The following is a 17,946-nucleotide window of genomic DNA, read 5'->3' on the forward strand; positions in this document are numbered from 1 at the left end:
CGTTTAAAATGGGAAGGATAGCCCGGCTGGTGTGGATTAGTGGTTGACTATTAACCTATGAACCAGGAGGTCACGGTTTGATTCCGGGTCAAGGGCACAGGCCCGGGTTGTGGGCTCGATCCCCAGTGTGGGGCGTGCAGGAGGCAGCTGGTCAATGATTCTTTCTCATCACTGATGTTTCTATCTCTCCCTCTCCCTTCCTCTCTGAAATCAATAAAAAATATATATATATTTTTTAAAAAACAAACAAAAACAAAATGGGGAGGCTAAACTTGTTTGAGAAAGAGTTGAAACGTCTTCCATGTAACGAATGAAACCTGAATCACCTATGGAAGGAACACAGTCCCTTTCCTTCAGTCCCTATTGCCCCCTTTCTCAGGAGAAAGGATTACTTATGTTTTTTTGCTCAAGGTTTTTTTCAGAGCAACTTTGACATCCTTATTCCTCAGGCTGTATATTAAGGGATTGAGCATCGGCACCACAATGGTGTAGAACAAGGAAGACACCTTCCCCTGGCTCAGAGGTAAGAGGGACGATGGCTTGAGGTACATGAAGGCCCCTGACCCAAAGAAAAGAGAAACGGCCATGATGTGGGAGCTGCAGGTGCTGAAGGCTTTGGACCTGCCCTGGGTGGAACGGATATGGAGAATGCTGGAGAGGATGAGGGCGTAAGAAATGAAGATGGTAAGGGTGGGCACCCCAATGTCGATGCCCACCACCACGTAAACTACCAGCACATTCACGTGGGTGCTGGTGCAAGAGAGCTCAAGAAGGGGGAGGATGTCACACATGTAGTGATCAACCAGATTGTTGGCGCAGAAGGTCAGTCTGGCCATGCACGCGGTGTGGGCCATGGCCCCGGCAAACCCCATCACGTAGACACCCGACGCCAGAAGCAGGCAGACCCGGGGAGACACGGTGGCTGCGTACGCCAGTGGGTTACAGATGGCGACATAGCGGTCATACGCCATCGCTGACAGGATGAAAGACTCCGAGACGACAAAGAAAAGGAAGAAGAAGAGCTGAGCCATGCACCCTGCGTAGGAGATGGCGTTCTTCTCCGAGACAAAGCTCATCAGCATTTTGGGGGTGATGGTTGTGGAATAGCAGAAATCGATGAAGGACAGGTTAGAGAGGAAGAAGTACATGGGGGTGTGCAGGTGAGCGCTCAGCCCGATCAGTGTGAGCAAGCCCAGGTTCCCCACCGCGGTGACCGTGTAGGAACCCAGGAACAGGAAGAAGAGGGGCGCCTGGAGTCCCGGTTGGTGGGTTAGGCCTGCGAGGATAAACTCCGTCACCGAGGAGTTCTCAGCCACCATCCTCCTTCAGGGCATTCTGTGGAACAAAGGGAGAGTCGCAGAGCAGGAGAGAGAGAGACACGCTGCTGCCCTCCCAGTCACCTCCCCGTTCCTGAGCGTTAGACCCGCTCAGGCAGACCCTGAACCTCAATCAACACAAAGGCTTTCTGGGTGCCTGGGGTCTGTTCTCCCAACATCCTGGACTCTGCCTCTGGAGGGGGACCTGCCTTCGCAGTGAGGGTCCCCAGGATGCACGAGGGGAGCCCCCAGATCTTTCCTTGGGTCCATTTATATTGTGTCCCTCCAACTCTGGTTTCTGCCAGAGTGGATCAAAACTGTGCTCCATCTCGGGGGCAAGTCCTCTCGGAGGTTAGAGCCAGTCCCGCTGGCTGGAGCGTGCACCTCATGGTCAAGTCAGACAGTGAAAAGGCGAGGCGATCTTTCTCCAGGCTGCGACCACCTTGAGGGGGGCGACTGAGGAAAAGTTCATCCCAGATTCAGTCACTCACCCGCCTTCGGCCTGAAGTTCAGCGGCGCACCTTCTCCCTCAGCTGTTCAGACAGATAACTAACTGGTCACAGTGCTCACCCGGATGAAGGTACTAACAGCACCCCTTTCGCTTCTGTCCTGCTTGGACTGACTTAGAATTCCTTCCGAGCTGAAGGAGCTAAAGAACGTGGTAGCTGTTTGAGGCTTTGCCCTGAGGCTTTTTTCCAGCTTGGGGGTGGGGGTGGAGGGAGAGGGAGGGAGCCAGCATTCCCGCCTGTGATCAGTGCCAGCTGGTGACGGGAGACGGAGCAGTTTTCTTCTGGGTTTAGAGATCTGGGGACCTGATTAGAAGTCGGGAGCCAGAGGTTCCCCTGGGATCACAGCCCCTAGAAACTAACTTTAAAAAGGAGGACTTTTTGCTTAGCCCCTTGATAATATCTGAGTGGGGTTCTAAAAACATTATTTGTTCAATGAACATCTGCTCAGTGAAATGCAAAACGCTGTGCAAGAATAGCCAGCTCTCCCTTGTTGCACACTTCTTATGTGTTCCCAACACGCCTCCTGTCCTCACACTTAGATGCTGACCTCAGCGTGCCGGGGTCAATACCATTTTAATGTAATACTTCATTTTAATCCCCTCCCCCAGTCCTGCTTACCTGGGTTTTATCACTCCCATCTTAGAGGTGTAATTTAACAGATGTGAAGCTAACTCCAAATCAGGCATTCTTAACTACGGCATTTAATGTCTCCTTGTGAGAAATAATAGAATAGAACGTTGCCTTCAAGGCTCTGACATTCTCTTGGGAAAGATGAGAGAACACATGTAACTAAATATGCCAAAAAAAAAAAAAGTGTAAGATCTAGAAAGGGTAAAAATGAAATGCTATGTAAGTTCAAGGAGTGCACCGTACACACCACTTACATTTCAGTGTGTCCCAGGCCTTGCCCAATACCAGTCCAGGAAGAAGCAAGTCTTCTCTCTCATCTCTTGGAATTTGACTTGACCGTGAAGAACAATCCCCATTAGTTAAGAACAGTTTTCCCCCCAAACTGATAAATTGTTGGAATTCTCCTCGATGGGCCCCGCCCTCTAACCTCCCAGCTCTCTTTGGGGCTCCAGGACTCTCAGAGTGACCCTCAGGGTGATGGCCTTGTAGCTTGATGTCCTTCATCCCTCTGGACCCAGCAACCTTTGTTTCCCTGTCTTGCTTGCGTTGATCTTTTTCTAACTCCCCCTCTCTCATGGCAAACTTACCCCTCTGTATCCCAGTCTTCCGGTCTTGCTTGAGCTCAGTACAGCTACATCGCATTTTAGGGGCTTAGAGAAAAGGATTGCTAAGAGCTAGATCATGCTGAGCAGGGCAAGAGGGACGCTACTGTAAGGTGGGAGAGGAGCGCTGATTGAAGTTAGAGTTGCTCTGAAGTCATATCTTTTCTTCAAAACTGTATCTAAGGCCCATCTCGCCAACATGCTTAATCCACAGACAGGTTCAAGGCCCTCGACTATTTACCTTGTCCCTACTTCCCGTCCCACCACCGATGCCCTATTTTTCAAATAGCCACACTCTTCCATACCACAAAGGCCAAATTACAAAGTCAGGAGAGGTTTCCTTGACCGTCTCCAGGCTCCTCTTTCTGTGCCCATTTCTAATCTCAGTCAACATTCCTCCTCCCAAAATACTCAGAGTCCTAATCCCCGCTCTGCCTTTGATTCTGCATTAAAACCCGCTCTCAGGAAAGATCTCACAAATTCATCAGCACAGCCTCATAAACACTTGCCGAGGAGCGTCCACATTCCAGACCCTCTTCCATTCATTAAAAAAGTAATAATGAAGACAACATCTCTAACCCACAAATAGATCTCTCCTGATGGAATTTCACACAGCACCCAATTGATGAGAGGTATATTTTGGTCAGGATGGGAGAGCTGAGTCATCATGAACGGGGTTTATAATCGGATCCATGTTGGCAGCTGCCTGTACTATAACGTGGCAAGATAATGACAACCCCTGTATCTGTCCTGTGTACGTGCTGTATGTGTACGTGTTGGGTGACATTTGCATGAACCCAGTGCTTGCCAGTCCTCCACACGGGGATCTAGCTTGGTCACTGCTCAACAGCAACAGGCCCAAAGCAGAAACCTTACACTGAGAAGTCTGCCACGGCCATGGGTGATAACAATTCACCCCAAGCCCTGTCATCCAATCACAATGAAAGAAATCATTATGACAAACCTGCAGTAAGCCCCATAGGAAAAGGGCTCCCTGAGGCGCAGAAAGCAAAGAAGGCTCAAGCTTCATTACAAGTTGACTTTTCTCTCTGAAGCTTTGGAGGGTCCTTGTTTGGATGACAGAACAACCGAGCAAAGTTCCTCGGGATGTATGTCACTTCAGAGCCCGTTGCCATGGGAACTGCATCTCAAAACCTTCTCAACTGGGGTTTTTCACTAAAGTCATGTTCCCTAAAGAGCAGCTGAAGCCCAAGCAGGAAGCAGTGTGGGAAGCACTATTCTTAACTGCACTCCTTTCGTTACAGAACTGCCCTCTTTCGGAAACTTGGATCTCAATATAGTGCTTCTTTATTACTTATTTCCATTTTTTCCATCTTCTTGAAAATGATGGTTTATTTATGTCATTGCACGTGCAATGCATGTAAATGCAACGCAATGTCTCCCCCGCACAAGCGTTAACCCGCAGACTTCGGGTGGCCCAAGGTTGGCCTCAAGGGCATTGACCAGCACTCACACCAGTTGGCCAAACACAAGTTACAGCTTCGTGAGAAGAGGCACAGACGTCGCCAAGGAGAAAAGATGGCAGCTGGGATGTCTTCATTTGCAGTGGCCTCACGGAGCTCCGGAGAAGGCATGCATTAGGAGTTACGTGGTTCTGCATTATATTTAATCTCAATTTACTTTCATTAAACATTTTCAATTCCCTACCATACAAATCTATACATAAATGATAGATGTATTTAACATAGAATCCTAGAATTAGAAGGAATTTTGGAGGTCTATATTGGGGGGGGTAATTAACATGTAGTGAAACCTATGTACCAAGCACTTTGCTGGTAGGTTTATGTAAATTACATGTGTTATGTGTGTGTCTTTTCCCAAAAATATTTGTATTGATTTCAGAGAGAGATAGAAATATCAATGATGAGAGAAAAATCATTGTTCAGCTGCCTCCTGTACACCCCCTACTGGGGATGGGGCCCACAACCCGGGCATGTGCCCTAACTGGGATTGAACCGTGACTTCCTGGTTCATAGGTCGACGCTCAACCACTGAGCCACACCGGTTGGGCTTCCATGTCTCTTTTTATCCACTTGGTCAAATTCTGCCTTTTGCTTTTCATCTATTGTTTTGGGATTTGAAGTTCTCCAGCCCCAACTATATTAAAAGTGAGTATGAGGCAAGATCATAAGTTGAAATACTGTTTAACTTACACGCCTAATATGACACACCTAATATTGAACACAATGACCAATGTGCATACTGTGTATAATACTTACTAAGCTCAATAGAAAGAAATACAAATACGGTTCAATAAAAGCCCACATTTGAAACGAGATAAATTCAGGGACACATTTGCTTTTTTCCAATACTAAGGACTTCTGCCGAGGCCAGTTTGGCTCAGTGGATAGAGCGTCGGCCTGAGGACTGAGGGGTCCCAGGTTCGATTCCGGTCAAGGGCATGTACCTTGGTTGCGGGCACATCCCCAGTGGGGGGTGTGCAGGAGGCAGCTGGTCGATGTTTCTCTCTCATCGATGTTTCTGACTCTCTATCTCTCTCCCTTCCTCTCTGTAAAAAACCAATACTAAGGACTTCATCAGAGGTTTCCGATAAATAGCTACGTGGCAAACCCATTTCCAAGAGGAAAACAAATAATGTAGGGTTACCCATACATGGTTTTACTGCAAAGATTTTGGACGCCTGCAACATGCTAATGTTGACAGAAAACCGACAATCCTGCTAGATGACGTGCCTTTTGGCTGTGACCTGCAGGGTGAAGAGATCTGGAGGCCTGGCCAAGGACAGTCACTCAGTGCCAGACACCTTCCCACGTCAGGAGCTGCCCAGAGCTCAGCTTCATCACAGCCCACAGTTTGGGGCTTTGAAAACAGGAATCCATTTCTAAGTGACATTTATCTGAGGAATGTACAGGCTATAAAAAGCACATTGCATTAACACTAGCAATACAAAATACGTGATTTCAAGGCGTGTTAAGGGCATACCATGTTCCAAGATTGTGCTGGAGGGAGAAAATGCCAGGAGGTGGACTTATTTGAAGGCAATTTGATGGAGGGCAGGTTATCCTAGGCCAGTGGTCGGCAAACTGCGGCTCGCGAGCCACATGCGGCTCTTTGGCCCCTTGAGTGTGGCTCTTCCACAAAATACCACGGCCTGGGCGGGTCTGTTTTGAAGAAGTGGCGTTAGAAGAAGTTTACATTTTAAAAATTTGGCTCTCAAAAGAAATTTCAATCGTTGTACTGTTGATATTTGGCTCTGTTGACTAATGAGTTTGCCGACCACTGTCCTAGGCAAAAGTGGGGATGTCTTCATTGACTTAAAAAAATTAATCCTAAAACTGCAGATTCACTAACCTTATATAAAAAAAAAAAAGCAAAGACTTTCCTTGTTGGACAAAGATGTCTCAGAAATCCTAATTGCAGGACGGTGAAGGCTCTGCTATTCTCTCACATCTCTGCTGGTCAGGAAAGCCACAGACCCTCTGGTACGTGTTCTTATTTGGCACTTTTCAAAGCTTTCTCTAGGGAGCTTTGCTAAAGACTAGTTTTCATCCGAAGTCATGCTGCTGTTGAAGTAACCAGGTTTAGGCGTCTAAACATCTGGCTGTGTGGGCTTGGGAAAGTAAAAATGTTTTCAGCCTGGGGTTTCCTCCCTGCAAACAGGAATACCCAACCCCGCCTCCTCTGCCTCTGGATGTAGAGCATAACAACCATCTGCTGCCTCCCGCACGCCCCCTACTGGGGATCCCATTTCAAGTGCTCAATGCCATCATGGCCGTGACTACCGTAGTACCCAGTTCACCTGCCACCCTCTTCCTTGCCCATCCTTAAAGTGCCTCACATTTCCAACCTCACCTTTCTCATCCCCTCATCCCGTGTAAATTCCCAGAGTAATTCCAGTCCTTCCTATGGTTTATCTGTCGCCTATTGATGTGTTAATTGTGCAGTAATTGCCTTCAGTGTTCCATTGCTGAAAAGACTCACAGCTCAAACCTTTTATAGTCACAGGACAGGCTTGTCAGGGGTAAAGGCTAAAGCAACAGCTGGAGGGAGTGTGCAAAGGGAGGGGTCCGCTTCGGGCCCTGGCTTCCTGGTCCCCCCACCACTGGGTTGCAGCAGATGCACTTTGCCTCCAGGTCTGTTTCTTGGTGTGAAAAAATCCCGAAGTCTGCTCTGCTTCAGTGGGCTGGTATCACTGGCATCGTCCACCCATGTGACCAGCATGAACTGGTGAAACCCCCAGGCTCCACTGAAACCAGGTTCCATTATTATCAAATTATTATTATTTTAAAAATATATTTTATTGATTTTTACAGAGAGGAAGGGAGAGGGATAGAGAGTTAGAAACATCGATGAGAGGGAAACATGGATCAGCTGCCTCCTGCACACCCCCAACTGGGGATGTGCCCACAACCAAGGTACATGTCCTTGACTGGAATCGAACCTGGGACCCTTCAGTCTGCAGGCCAACGCTCTATCCACTGAGCCAAACCAGCCAGTGCTCAAATTATTCTTTTTTTATATTTTTTATTGATTTATTTACAGAGAGGAAGGGAGAGGGATAGAGAGTTAGAAACATTGATGAGAGAGAAACATCAATCAGCTGCCTCCCGAACATCCCCTACTGGGGATCCGCCCGCAACTAAGGTACATGCCCTTGACCGGAATCGAACCTGGGACCCTTGAGTCTGCAGGCCGATGTGCTATCCACTGAGCCAAACTAGTTAGGGCTATTATCCAACTATTATAATTCAATTGTTAAATAAGCATGTCAAACTCAAAGGCTAACACGGGCCAAATAAACAAGGTTTAAGTTTATGTGGGCCACACAAAAACAAAAGCTTCACTTTTCATAGAAACGTACGTTTATTTCGATAGAGATGCTGAATACAAAGGGCTGAAATAAATGAGTCACTGTTAACATAAAATAATAGAACATTTTAATAAAAATTAGTATTTTTTCTTGAATATTAACTTACCAGACACTGAATAACTGCACAAATTAATAAGCATACCACAAATGAACCTATTTTTCTTGTTCTCCGAAAGCAAAATATTTCCTGTTGTGCACACCAAACAAGTCAGTCCAAGACTAATGACGTGGCAGTCGGCTGCTAAAATATTCACTGCTAGTATCAGTAGGGAGAAATGGTGCGCCTGCGCGTAAGGCGCTTAAGGGGAATGAATGCAACACGATTATAGTAATCCGCCATTAGCGAAAGTTGTAGCTTGTTATTAATAACTAGAGGCCTGGTGCATGAAAATTCGTGCACTCAGGGTTGGGGGGTTCCCTCAGCCCGGCCTGCACCCTCTCACAATCCAGGACCCCTCAGGTAGGGTCCCTAGGCCTGGCCTGAGATCAGGGCCTATCAGGGTTTTCCTTCCCCAGACTGCAGGCAGCTGGCCTCCTCCCCGCCGTTGCCACTGCTTGCTATCTATGCAGTGCTGTCTCCTCTCCCCCCGCCCCGCCCTGCCCCACCACCGGTGGTCTCCCTCTGCAGGCAACAGGCATGGGGTGCAATGGCTTGGCTGGCCTGTCTCTGCTTAATTGGCTCAAGTAGTGACAGAAAGCACGGATACATTTATTGTCCAGTTACAAATGCTGAATTAATAATAGGCAAGAAATTGAAAGTATCTCACTTCATTAATAGGCTAAATAATTATATATTCACATAATGGAATACTACACAGCAATATAAAATAATAAATCTATTTATATATACTACAGTATAGACGAATAACACAGGCTTTACGTTTCCTAAATTCAGGGATCTATTCAATCTCATTTCAATTCTCCCTTTATATGCTTATTCTTTTCTGTTTGGCAACATTAAACAAAATCAAAGGGCAAAATTAAACAGTTAATCAAACTTCCTCTATTTCCCAACAGAAGTGAATATTCCTAAGGAAAAGTCCATCAATCAAAATATTTCCCAGCACTTCATTTGCCATTGCTTCTTAAAGAAACTGTTACCAATAATAGTTGGGTTTAGACAAAAACTATCTACACTAATAAAAGAGAAATATGCAAATTGCCATACCTCTGTGACACCCACAATCCAATCAGGAGTATGCAAATTAACCCAACAAAGATGTTGGGTTAATTTGCATACATAGGTGCAGAGCAGTCGGGATGCTTGCTACGAGGGGCGAGGGTGTGGGGGACAGAGGGAGCTACAGGAGCAGCACTCCAGCTGGAGTGGAGAAGACTGAAAGCTCCAGCTGGAGTAAACACTAAAGGCTCCAGCCAGAGCAGAGACGGAAGGCGGTGGACAGAGTGAAGGCCTGGGTCCCGGTGCTGGAGGAAAACCGGTGCCGGCAGCCAGGGGAAGGAAGGCCTATTGCACGAATCTTCGTGCAACGGGACTCTAGTCTATCATAATAAAAAGTACAATATGCTAATTAGACCAGACATCCTTCTGGATGACCTTCCGGATGAAGCGGGGGCTGTGAGGGAAGCCCAGGTCACAAGTGCCAGAGGGGAGCCAGTGCCGGCAGCCAGGGGAAGGAAGGCTTACTCTTGCACAAATTTCGTGCATCAGGCCTCTAGTTCTCTAAATAATTCTCTAAAAATAATGATTTTTAAAAAATATAAAGCTCCATTTTTTATTACTTCATATGACATATTGATGAACGTAACATGAGGTCACCATCTCTTACCCATATGCCTCATTATTACAATATCAAGGCTTCTGCAATCCCTGAAAATTCTATAGCAATTGCCTCTCCTAAGAAGCAACAGCTTGCTGCTGTCCTGATAACTAAATCTGTACCCACAGCCACCAAGGGCTCTGTGACATCCTCCAGACCAGTGATACCCAATGAAACAGAGTGTGAGCCAGATATACAATTCTGAACTCTCTACTAGATACCTTAAAAAAGAAACAGATAAATTCATTTTAATTATCTATTTTATTTAACATAATATATCCAAAATGTTATCATTTTTATCAAGTAAAAAAGTATCCATGAGATATTTTCTATTATTTTTCATATTCTTCCAAGATTCAGTGTGTATTTTACACCTACTTTATATCTCAATTTGGATGACCACATTTCTTTTTTTTCCCAATATATTTTATTGATTTTTTACAGAGAGGAAGGGAGATAGAGGGAAACATCGATGAGAGAGAAACATCAATCAGCTGCCTCCTGCACACCCCCCACCGGGGATGTGCCCGCAACCAATGTACGTGCCCCTGCCTGGAATCGAACCAGGGACCCTTCAGTCCACAGGCCGACGCTATATCCACTGAGCCAAACTGGTTTCGGCTGGATGACCACATTTCAATTGCTCAATACCATCATGACCCTGACTACCAGGTTAGGTATTGCAGTTTCCAATCATCTTGGACCACAACCAAGATAACCCTTGAAATGAGACTCTAAATTCTGTCTCAGCCTTGATATGACACCTCTACCAAGCATCTTTACACCCCATCAAACTCAATTTCTCTCCCCGGAAGCCCTAGCGCCTTCACCGATGTCCCACTACTCCACCCACCAATCCAGTGGTCGCCATTCCTGCCTGTGAAACCTAATGTACTTCCCACTTCCACACTACAAAATTCATCAGGCATCGATCTTGTCATCTTGCCAAGACGAACTCAGCAAAAGTGTTCACTTCCTACTCTCTTGCAAAATGTGCTGTATTGAAATTATTTTGTGAAAGTAGCATGAGATTACTGTTAATACATTTGCAATTTGGACGTGCTAGGTCAACTAACATGTGAAATGAAATCTTCCAAGAAAGAGATGGGGCAAGAAAACATGACATAAGGGAAAACCAATTGGATTGGGATTCAAGCTGGGATGTCAGTTCCAGCTCTGCCACCAGAAAGCTTTATATTCCCGGACAACCTACAAATACTCTGACTCTCCAAAGTGTGATGTAGTATATAAAATTCTAGACTAAATGATTCTGAAGCCCCATTCAATATTGGGTACTCTATAATTGCAGAAACTATTTTCATAAAATAAAGAAGGAAGATTTAGGGGATGAGAATGAGAGAGAATAAACCCACTTGGAACAGTTAAAATTTCCTTTATATACAGAAGAGAAAAACTTGAAGCTTGAATTCCTTATCAAAATAGAAATAGTAATACTAACACTCTAATTAAAAATTCCTCATCCGCCGAAACCAGATTGGCTCGGTGGATGGAGCGTCGGCCTGCGGACAGGAGGGTCCCAGGTTCGATTCTGGTCAAGGGCATGTACCTTGGTTGCGGGCACATCCCCAGTGGGGGGTGTGCAGGAGGCAGCTGATCGATGTTTCTAACTATCTCTCTCCCTTTCTCTCTGTAAAAAAATCAATAAAATATATTTTTAAAAATTCCTCATCTGTGTTCTCAATTCCTAGTTTTTCTTTTCCAAACGGAAGTTATTCTGTCCAAGGATTTCTTCAGGGCAAATTTGACATCCTTATTCCTCAGGCTGTAGATTAATGGGTTCAACATGGGCACCACGATGGTATAGAAGAGAGAAGACACTTTGCCCTGGTCAAGGGGTAAAACAGAAGGCGGTTTGAGGTACATGAACGCTCCTGACCCAAAGAAAAGAGAAACTGCCATGATGTGGGAGCTGCAGGTGCTGAAGGCTTTGGACCTGCCTTCAGTGGAGCTAATGTGGAAAATGCTGGAAAGAATGAAGCCGTAGGAGATAAAAATGGTAGCAATGGGCAGCCCAATGCCTATGGTCACAACAAAAAAGACCACCAGCAAATTCACATAAGAGCTGTTGCAGGCCAGCTCGAGGAAAGGAAGGATGTCACACATGTAATGATTGACAAGGTTGTCAGCACAAAAGGTCAGAGACATAATATTTCCTGTATGAGCGAAAGCCCCCCAAGTCCCCATCCCATAGACTCCCAGCAGAAGAGACAAACACACCTGCGGAGACATGGTGACCGTGTACAACAGTGGCTTGCAGATGGCAACATAGCGGTCATATGCCATGGCTGAGAGGACGAAGGATTCCGAAAACACAAAGAAACAGAAGAAAAAGAACTGAGTCATACACCCTGCATAGGAGATGGTGTTCTTCTTTGAGACAAAACTCATCAGCATTTTGGGGATGACGGTAGTGGAGAAACTCAAATCTATGAAGGACAAGTTGAAGAGGAAAAAATACATGGGAATATGAAGGTGAGAGTTCAGCCCAATCAATGTGATCATGCCCAGGTTCCCCACCACAGTGACCATGTAAAAACCCAGAAACAGAAAGAAGAGGGGGAGCTGGAGTCCTGGCCGGTCTGTCAAGCCCGAGAGGATAAACTCTGTCACCAAGGAGCTGTTACCTGCAGCCATTCTCCTCCGGGAGGGTCTGGGAGGGAAAAGGAAAGAATTGCTTAGAGAAAGAGAGGGAAAGAATCCCATTCTTGAGAAGAGTATTCAAACACAGGTTTTGAACTTGAAAGAAGATGGCATTTTCTTGTATCTGCATCTCTGTCTTTTCGATCCCAAAGTGCCTTGAACCTTGCTAGTAACTGTGGGTGAAATCTGCCTCCCAGGTAAGGGCCAATCCAACTGAGGAGAAAGCCCACCAAGCCCCACAGGGATGACCCTGCAGCCTGCCTCTTCCCTCCCTCTAAAGCCCTCGCTCAAGTTCTGTAAGACTTTCTCTCGGGAGCTGTTGAGAGGCTGAAGCCAGTGGGCCCTGCCCAGACCGTCCACTTTCGGTCTGTGCTCATCAGAACAGGAAGATGAGGTCGTGTTGCCTCGCCTTTAGCTGGAATGGCTGTGGAACATTGCGTGAAAATAATACTGGAGTAGTACGGTAAAGGGACTAATTAAACCCAAGAAACACTGACCCCAGCATAACTATGCTAGTGGCGCTGTTTTAATGCTCTGGGGCGCTCTGATCAAACCCCTTTAACAGATGAAGACACTGGGCTTACCAGTAAGCTCCTTGCACAAGTCCCAGTCCTTCTAAGTGGCTCCCGGGGGTGGAGGTTAACCTCTCTGCTCCAGGACCCACCTGGCCAGGCAGGCGCTCCCCTCCTTCTGCCTGGAGTCACAGCGCTGCGCTGCGCTGGCTCCCACCCATCTCTCTCCTGGAGACTCAGATGGCCCTGGTGAAAAGGAGGGGACAACTCAGAGCTCAGACCCTTCTGCTTCTGCTTCTCTCCTTTAAAAATCAAAACCTCCAGGTGGCTTTGGCTCTCCTGTGGAGCTGCAGAACACGATGCCGGCCTGGTTTTGTCCTGAGCCTCCTGTGCAGCTTCTAGGGATGAGGCAGCACCTTGGATAATGCCGATGGGTAACTGGGGACTGAGCGTTTAATTCTGGAGCAGAGCCCGCAGTGACCTAGTTACAGAGGCTCCCTCAGGATCACTGCTCCCTAAGGAAGAAGGAGAGTTTTTTAGAACCTTGATAATGCTTGGTGGGGCTTTTAATGGCCCAACCTGTCATTCAGGTTACATCTTTCCAAGTACAATTAAGAGCAGAGCTCTGTGGTCAAAATAATTCTTGTGCTTGTATTGAGCACTTACTGTATACTGTGCATCTGACCTGGCACCCTCCTCCAAAGGACCCAAAGCAACACACAGATAATTTGACCGTGTTTATTCCTCACAACAGCCATATGGGTTAGGGCCTATCAATCTCCACTTTAAAAGGGAGGGGCACACATAGTTTGTAGGTTCCAGAACCTTGAGTCAAATTCTGGTCTGTCCAACTCTAAACTTCACGGGGGCCAGGGTCCTTGCAGGGTTTCTTAAGCAAACACAGGCACTTGATGTATGTTACTGGCAGCACCCAATTTTGTCTCCAGACAACAGTTCTGGCTACTGTGACCCGCACACATTGTCAAATTGTCTAAGAGGGAATTTCACTTATATAGGGACTAACACAGTTTAGTGTGGCAACTTGCAGTCTACACTCCTCACCAGGGTTTTTTTTTTACATATTCAGGATGAAAGATTTTTAAAAATATATATTTATTGAACTTAGAGAGAGGAAGGGAGAGGGATAGAGAGTTAGAAACATCGATGAGAAAGAAACATTGATCAGCTGCATCCTGCACACTCCCCACCGGGGATGTGCCCCCAACCAAGGTACATGCCCTTGACCGGAATCGAACCTGGGACTCTTGAGTCCGCAGGCCAACGCTCCATCCACTGAGCCAAACTGGTTAGGGCTGGATGAAAGATTTTTTAAAAAATATATGTATTTATTGAACTTAGAGAGAGAGGAAGGGAGAGGGAGAGAGAGATAGAAACACTGATGAGAGAAACATCAACATCCATCAGCTACCTCCTGCACACCCTCTGCTGGGGATCCAGCCAGTAACGGGGAAAGTGCCCTGACCGGTGGGAATCAAATTTGTGACCTCTTGGTGCATGGCTCAATGCTCAACCATAGAGCCACCCTGGCCGGGCAAGGATGAAAGATTTTATAACCAGTGGATTATATAGGTTTCATCCTATGTTAATGGAAGAAGTCCTCTTGGTTAAAATAGCAAATCAAACCACAAAGGCAGAATCCATCTTCCTCCAGGCAAGTCCAACTAAAACCACTGCACACAGACCTGTGTGTGTTTCTGAGGGTGTGCAGGTGTAGCAGCGAGGACTTGCTCACCCCCAGATAAGACTCAGCAATGATGTTGCCTCATCTGTCTATTTACTCTGTTATCACGGAGAATTGTCCACTACCCAGAGTAACTCTCATGGACCCCAATCCCTGTTGCCAATCCCACTGAAAAAAAGAGAAAAATGATTCATTAAAATACAGACAGTCCTCAGGTTACCTCAGACTCGACGTATGTTGTTTCGTGGTTATGTCATCATCTCCTATCCTATTTAGTAAAAGAGTAATATGCAAATTGACCATAACTCCAACACACAAGATGGCCATCACAAGATGGCCTGCAGAGGAGGGCAGTTGAGGGTGACCAGGCTGGTCATGGAGGGCAGTTTGGGAGACCAGTCCTGCAAGGGAGGATGTTTGGGGGGGACCCAGGCCTGCAGGGGAAGGCAGTTAGGGGCAACCAGGCCTGCAGGGGAGGACAGTTGGGGGTGACCAGGCCTGCATGGGATGATATTTGGGGGTGACCAGGCTGGCAAGGGAGGGCAGTTAGGGGTTACCGGGTCAGCAGGGGAGGGCAGTTGGTGTGACCAGGCCTGCAGGGGAGGGCAGGTAGGAGCAACCAGGCTGGCAGGGGAGGGAAGTTAGGGGCAATCAGGTTGGCAGGCGAGCAGTTAGGCGTCAATCAGGCTGGCAGGGGAGTGGTTAGGGATTGATCAGGCTGGCAGGCAGGAGTGGTTAGGGGCAATCAGGTGGGCAGGCAGGCGAGTGGTTGGGAACCAGCAGTCCTGGATTGTGAGAGGGATGTCTGACTGCCTGTTTAGGCCTGATCCCATTGGGTTGAGGGACCCCCCCTGTGCATGAATTTCGTGCACCAGGCCTCTAGTTTATTTATAAAAAAAAGTTCTGCCATTTCGACATATGTACATATGTGCTTTATGTTTTTTTTTAAATTTCTTTATTGATTAAGGTGTCACATATTTGTCCTCATCTCCCCACTCCCATCCCACACCCCTCCCCATGGATGCCCCAACCCCCTGTTGAACTCAACCATTGGTTAGGCTCATATGCATGCACACGAGTCCTTTGGTTGATCTCTCCCCCCTCCCCCCACCCTCCCCTATCCTCCCTCTGAGGCCTGATAGTCCGATCAATGCCTCCTTGTTTCTGGTTCTGTTCTTGTTCATCAGTCTATGTTGTTCATCATTTCCCCTAGATGAGCAAGATCATGTGTCACTAGAGATATACTTATATGAACTGAATGTGAGATGAGCAATAATAGTTATGCTGACAGGCAAATGAATCAGTCTGTAGTGAGTTTCTTTCTGGACCAACAGTTCTTTTGAGACCCAATATCAATGTCCACCAGTTCCTTATGTGTACATGTCGGCACTGACCCCTCTGCTCTGGATGGTGGACAAATGGTGGTAATGCAGGTTCGATTCCCTCTGGTTGGGTCTCGGCCGGACCCAGGGGCACGGCTTCATCTGGACCCAGGGGCACGTGGCCTCACCCGGACCCAGGGGGTGCGTGGCCTCACCGGGACCCAGGTGCGCGCGGCTTCCCCCGGACCTGGGACCCAGCCTCACCCGGATCCAGGGGCACATGGCCTCACCTGGACCCGGGATCCAGCTTCACCCGGACCCAGGGGCGCATGGCCTCACCCGGACCCAGGGTCGCGTGGCCTCACCCGGACCCAGGGGCGCGTGGCCTCTCCCAGACCCAGGGGCGCGTGGCCTCACCCGGATCCAGGGTCACATGGCCTCACCCGGACCCGGGATCTAGCTTCACCCGGACCCAGGGGCGCGTGGCCTCTCCCAGACCCAGGGGCGCGTGGCCTCACCCGGACCTAGGTGTGTCCAGCCTCACCCAGACCCGGGACCCAGCCTCACCTGGATCCAGGGGCATATGGCCTCACCCGGACCCAGGATCCAACTTCACCCGGACCCAGGGGCGTGTGGCCTTACCCAAACCCAGGGGCACGTGGCCTCACCCGGGCCTGGGACCCAGCCTCACCCGGATCCAGGGGCACACGGCCTCACCCGGACCCGGGATCTAGATTCCCCCGGACCCAGGGGCGCGTGGCCTCACCCGGACCCAGGGTTGTGCTTTATGTTTTTTATTATTTACCACAAGGTCAGAAATTGTTATCTTCTTTAATTTTTTTTTTTTTTTACTGTTTCACTTCATTACTGCTGTGTATGTGCTCCATGTGAGTAACGTAGGTGCTTATGTAGGTGGGTCCCGACTTATGGCAAAAATCACGTTACATCGCGCCGTAGGAACAGATCTCTGACATAACCCGAAGACCTACTGTAAACTCTTCTTGAGATCCAAGTGCAAAGACAAAATTGGGGGTTCTCTGAAAGCTCTATGGGAATCTTGTGACATCAGAGACAGTTTCCATGGCAACCACATTTCCAAATGCATCTTCAGTAGGGCTCCTCTAAAGCCATGTTACCTGATGACTTGTTATAATACAGAATGAAAACAGCTATTTTGTCTTTCTATTTGTGCAGTACTGTTGCCTTTCCAAAACTGGAATCTTTGGAAGATGGCTTCCTTCTTTATTTCTAACTTAAACTATATATTACACATGGCACATCACAGGGCACGTGGAGATTTACATATAATAAAAGTCGGCATATATGTCTCATAACTGTGCATTAGGTCTTAGTCTTCTGGTAGATTATTGAAGTTGTATGAATACAGTACCAAACCCATCCCTACATACAGTATTCCCAGCTTCAAGAAGAAACACAAACCTGACCAGAGAGATGAGACAGCAGCTGAGAGACCTTCATGTGAAACAGCTTCGATGAGCTCCTGAAAGGTTTTGTTCACTTCCATGTCTTGAATTATCTCCTGTTGACGAGTTCTAAATCTGCATTTCAATCCACATCTGAACACCCAACGGACAACTAGAATTCTACACATTAAAAAATGATGTCACTACCTTTCTTCAAAAACGTTCTCTTCCTATACTCCCTACCTTAATAAATGATACAATTTCCCACTGCTCAATCACAGTAATAAAGTCCAATTGATTCTAACTACAGAACTCTGGCCATTTCCCTCTAAAAATCAGTTCATGGAAGAGAATTCACCAACAGGTGATTTTAAACTGTTCAATTTACAAGTTGTTTATAGATATGTACTTATTGTCATTTTATTATTCATACTAGAGGCCCAGTGCACAAAATTTGTGCAGGGAGTGGTGGTGTCCTTCTGCCCAGCCTGCACACTCTCCAACCTGGGACATCCTTCTCACAATCCAGGGCTGCTGGCTCCCAAACCTTCCCTTGCCTGCATGCTTGCCTGATTGCCCCTAACCGCTTCTGCCTGCCAGCCTGATCTCCCCCTAACCACTCCTCTGCCAGCCTGATT

General features: G+C 47.3%; 1 protein-coding gene across 5 annotated transcripts; it reads right to left on the reverse strand.

Annotated features, from left to right (window-relative positions):
- Window positions 1-392: 392 nt before the first annotated feature.
- LOC307094119 (olfactory receptor 8B8-like) lies at window positions 393-12,342 on the reverse strand (the record flags this gene model as incomplete). 5 transcript variants are annotated; one of them, XM_079762673.1, is made up of 2 exons in its annotated part: window positions 393-1,167; window positions 12,167-12,342. In XM_079762673.1, 2 exons carry the CDS (start codon window positions 12,340-12,342, stop codon window positions 393-395), a joined length of 951 nt encoding a protein of 316 aa, XP_079618799.1. The 5 variants fall into 5 exon arrangements, with proteins under 5 accessions (XP_079618799.1, XP_079618800.1, XP_079618801.1 ...); XM_079762674.1 differs by having other exon boundaries at window positions 393-1,022; window positions 12,043-12,342; XM_079762675.1 differs by having other exon boundaries at window positions 393-1,001; window positions 12,022-12,342.
- Between the last annotated feature and the right edge of the window lie 5,604 nt (window positions 12,343-17,946).

Source organism: Cnephaeus nilssonii (genome assembly GCF_951640355.1).
Source record: "Cnephaeus nilssonii genome assembly, chromosome: 22".
Classification (NCBI taxonomy): domain Eukaryota; kingdom Metazoa; phylum Chordata; class Mammalia; order Chiroptera; family Vespertilionidae; genus Cnephaeus; species Cnephaeus nilssonii.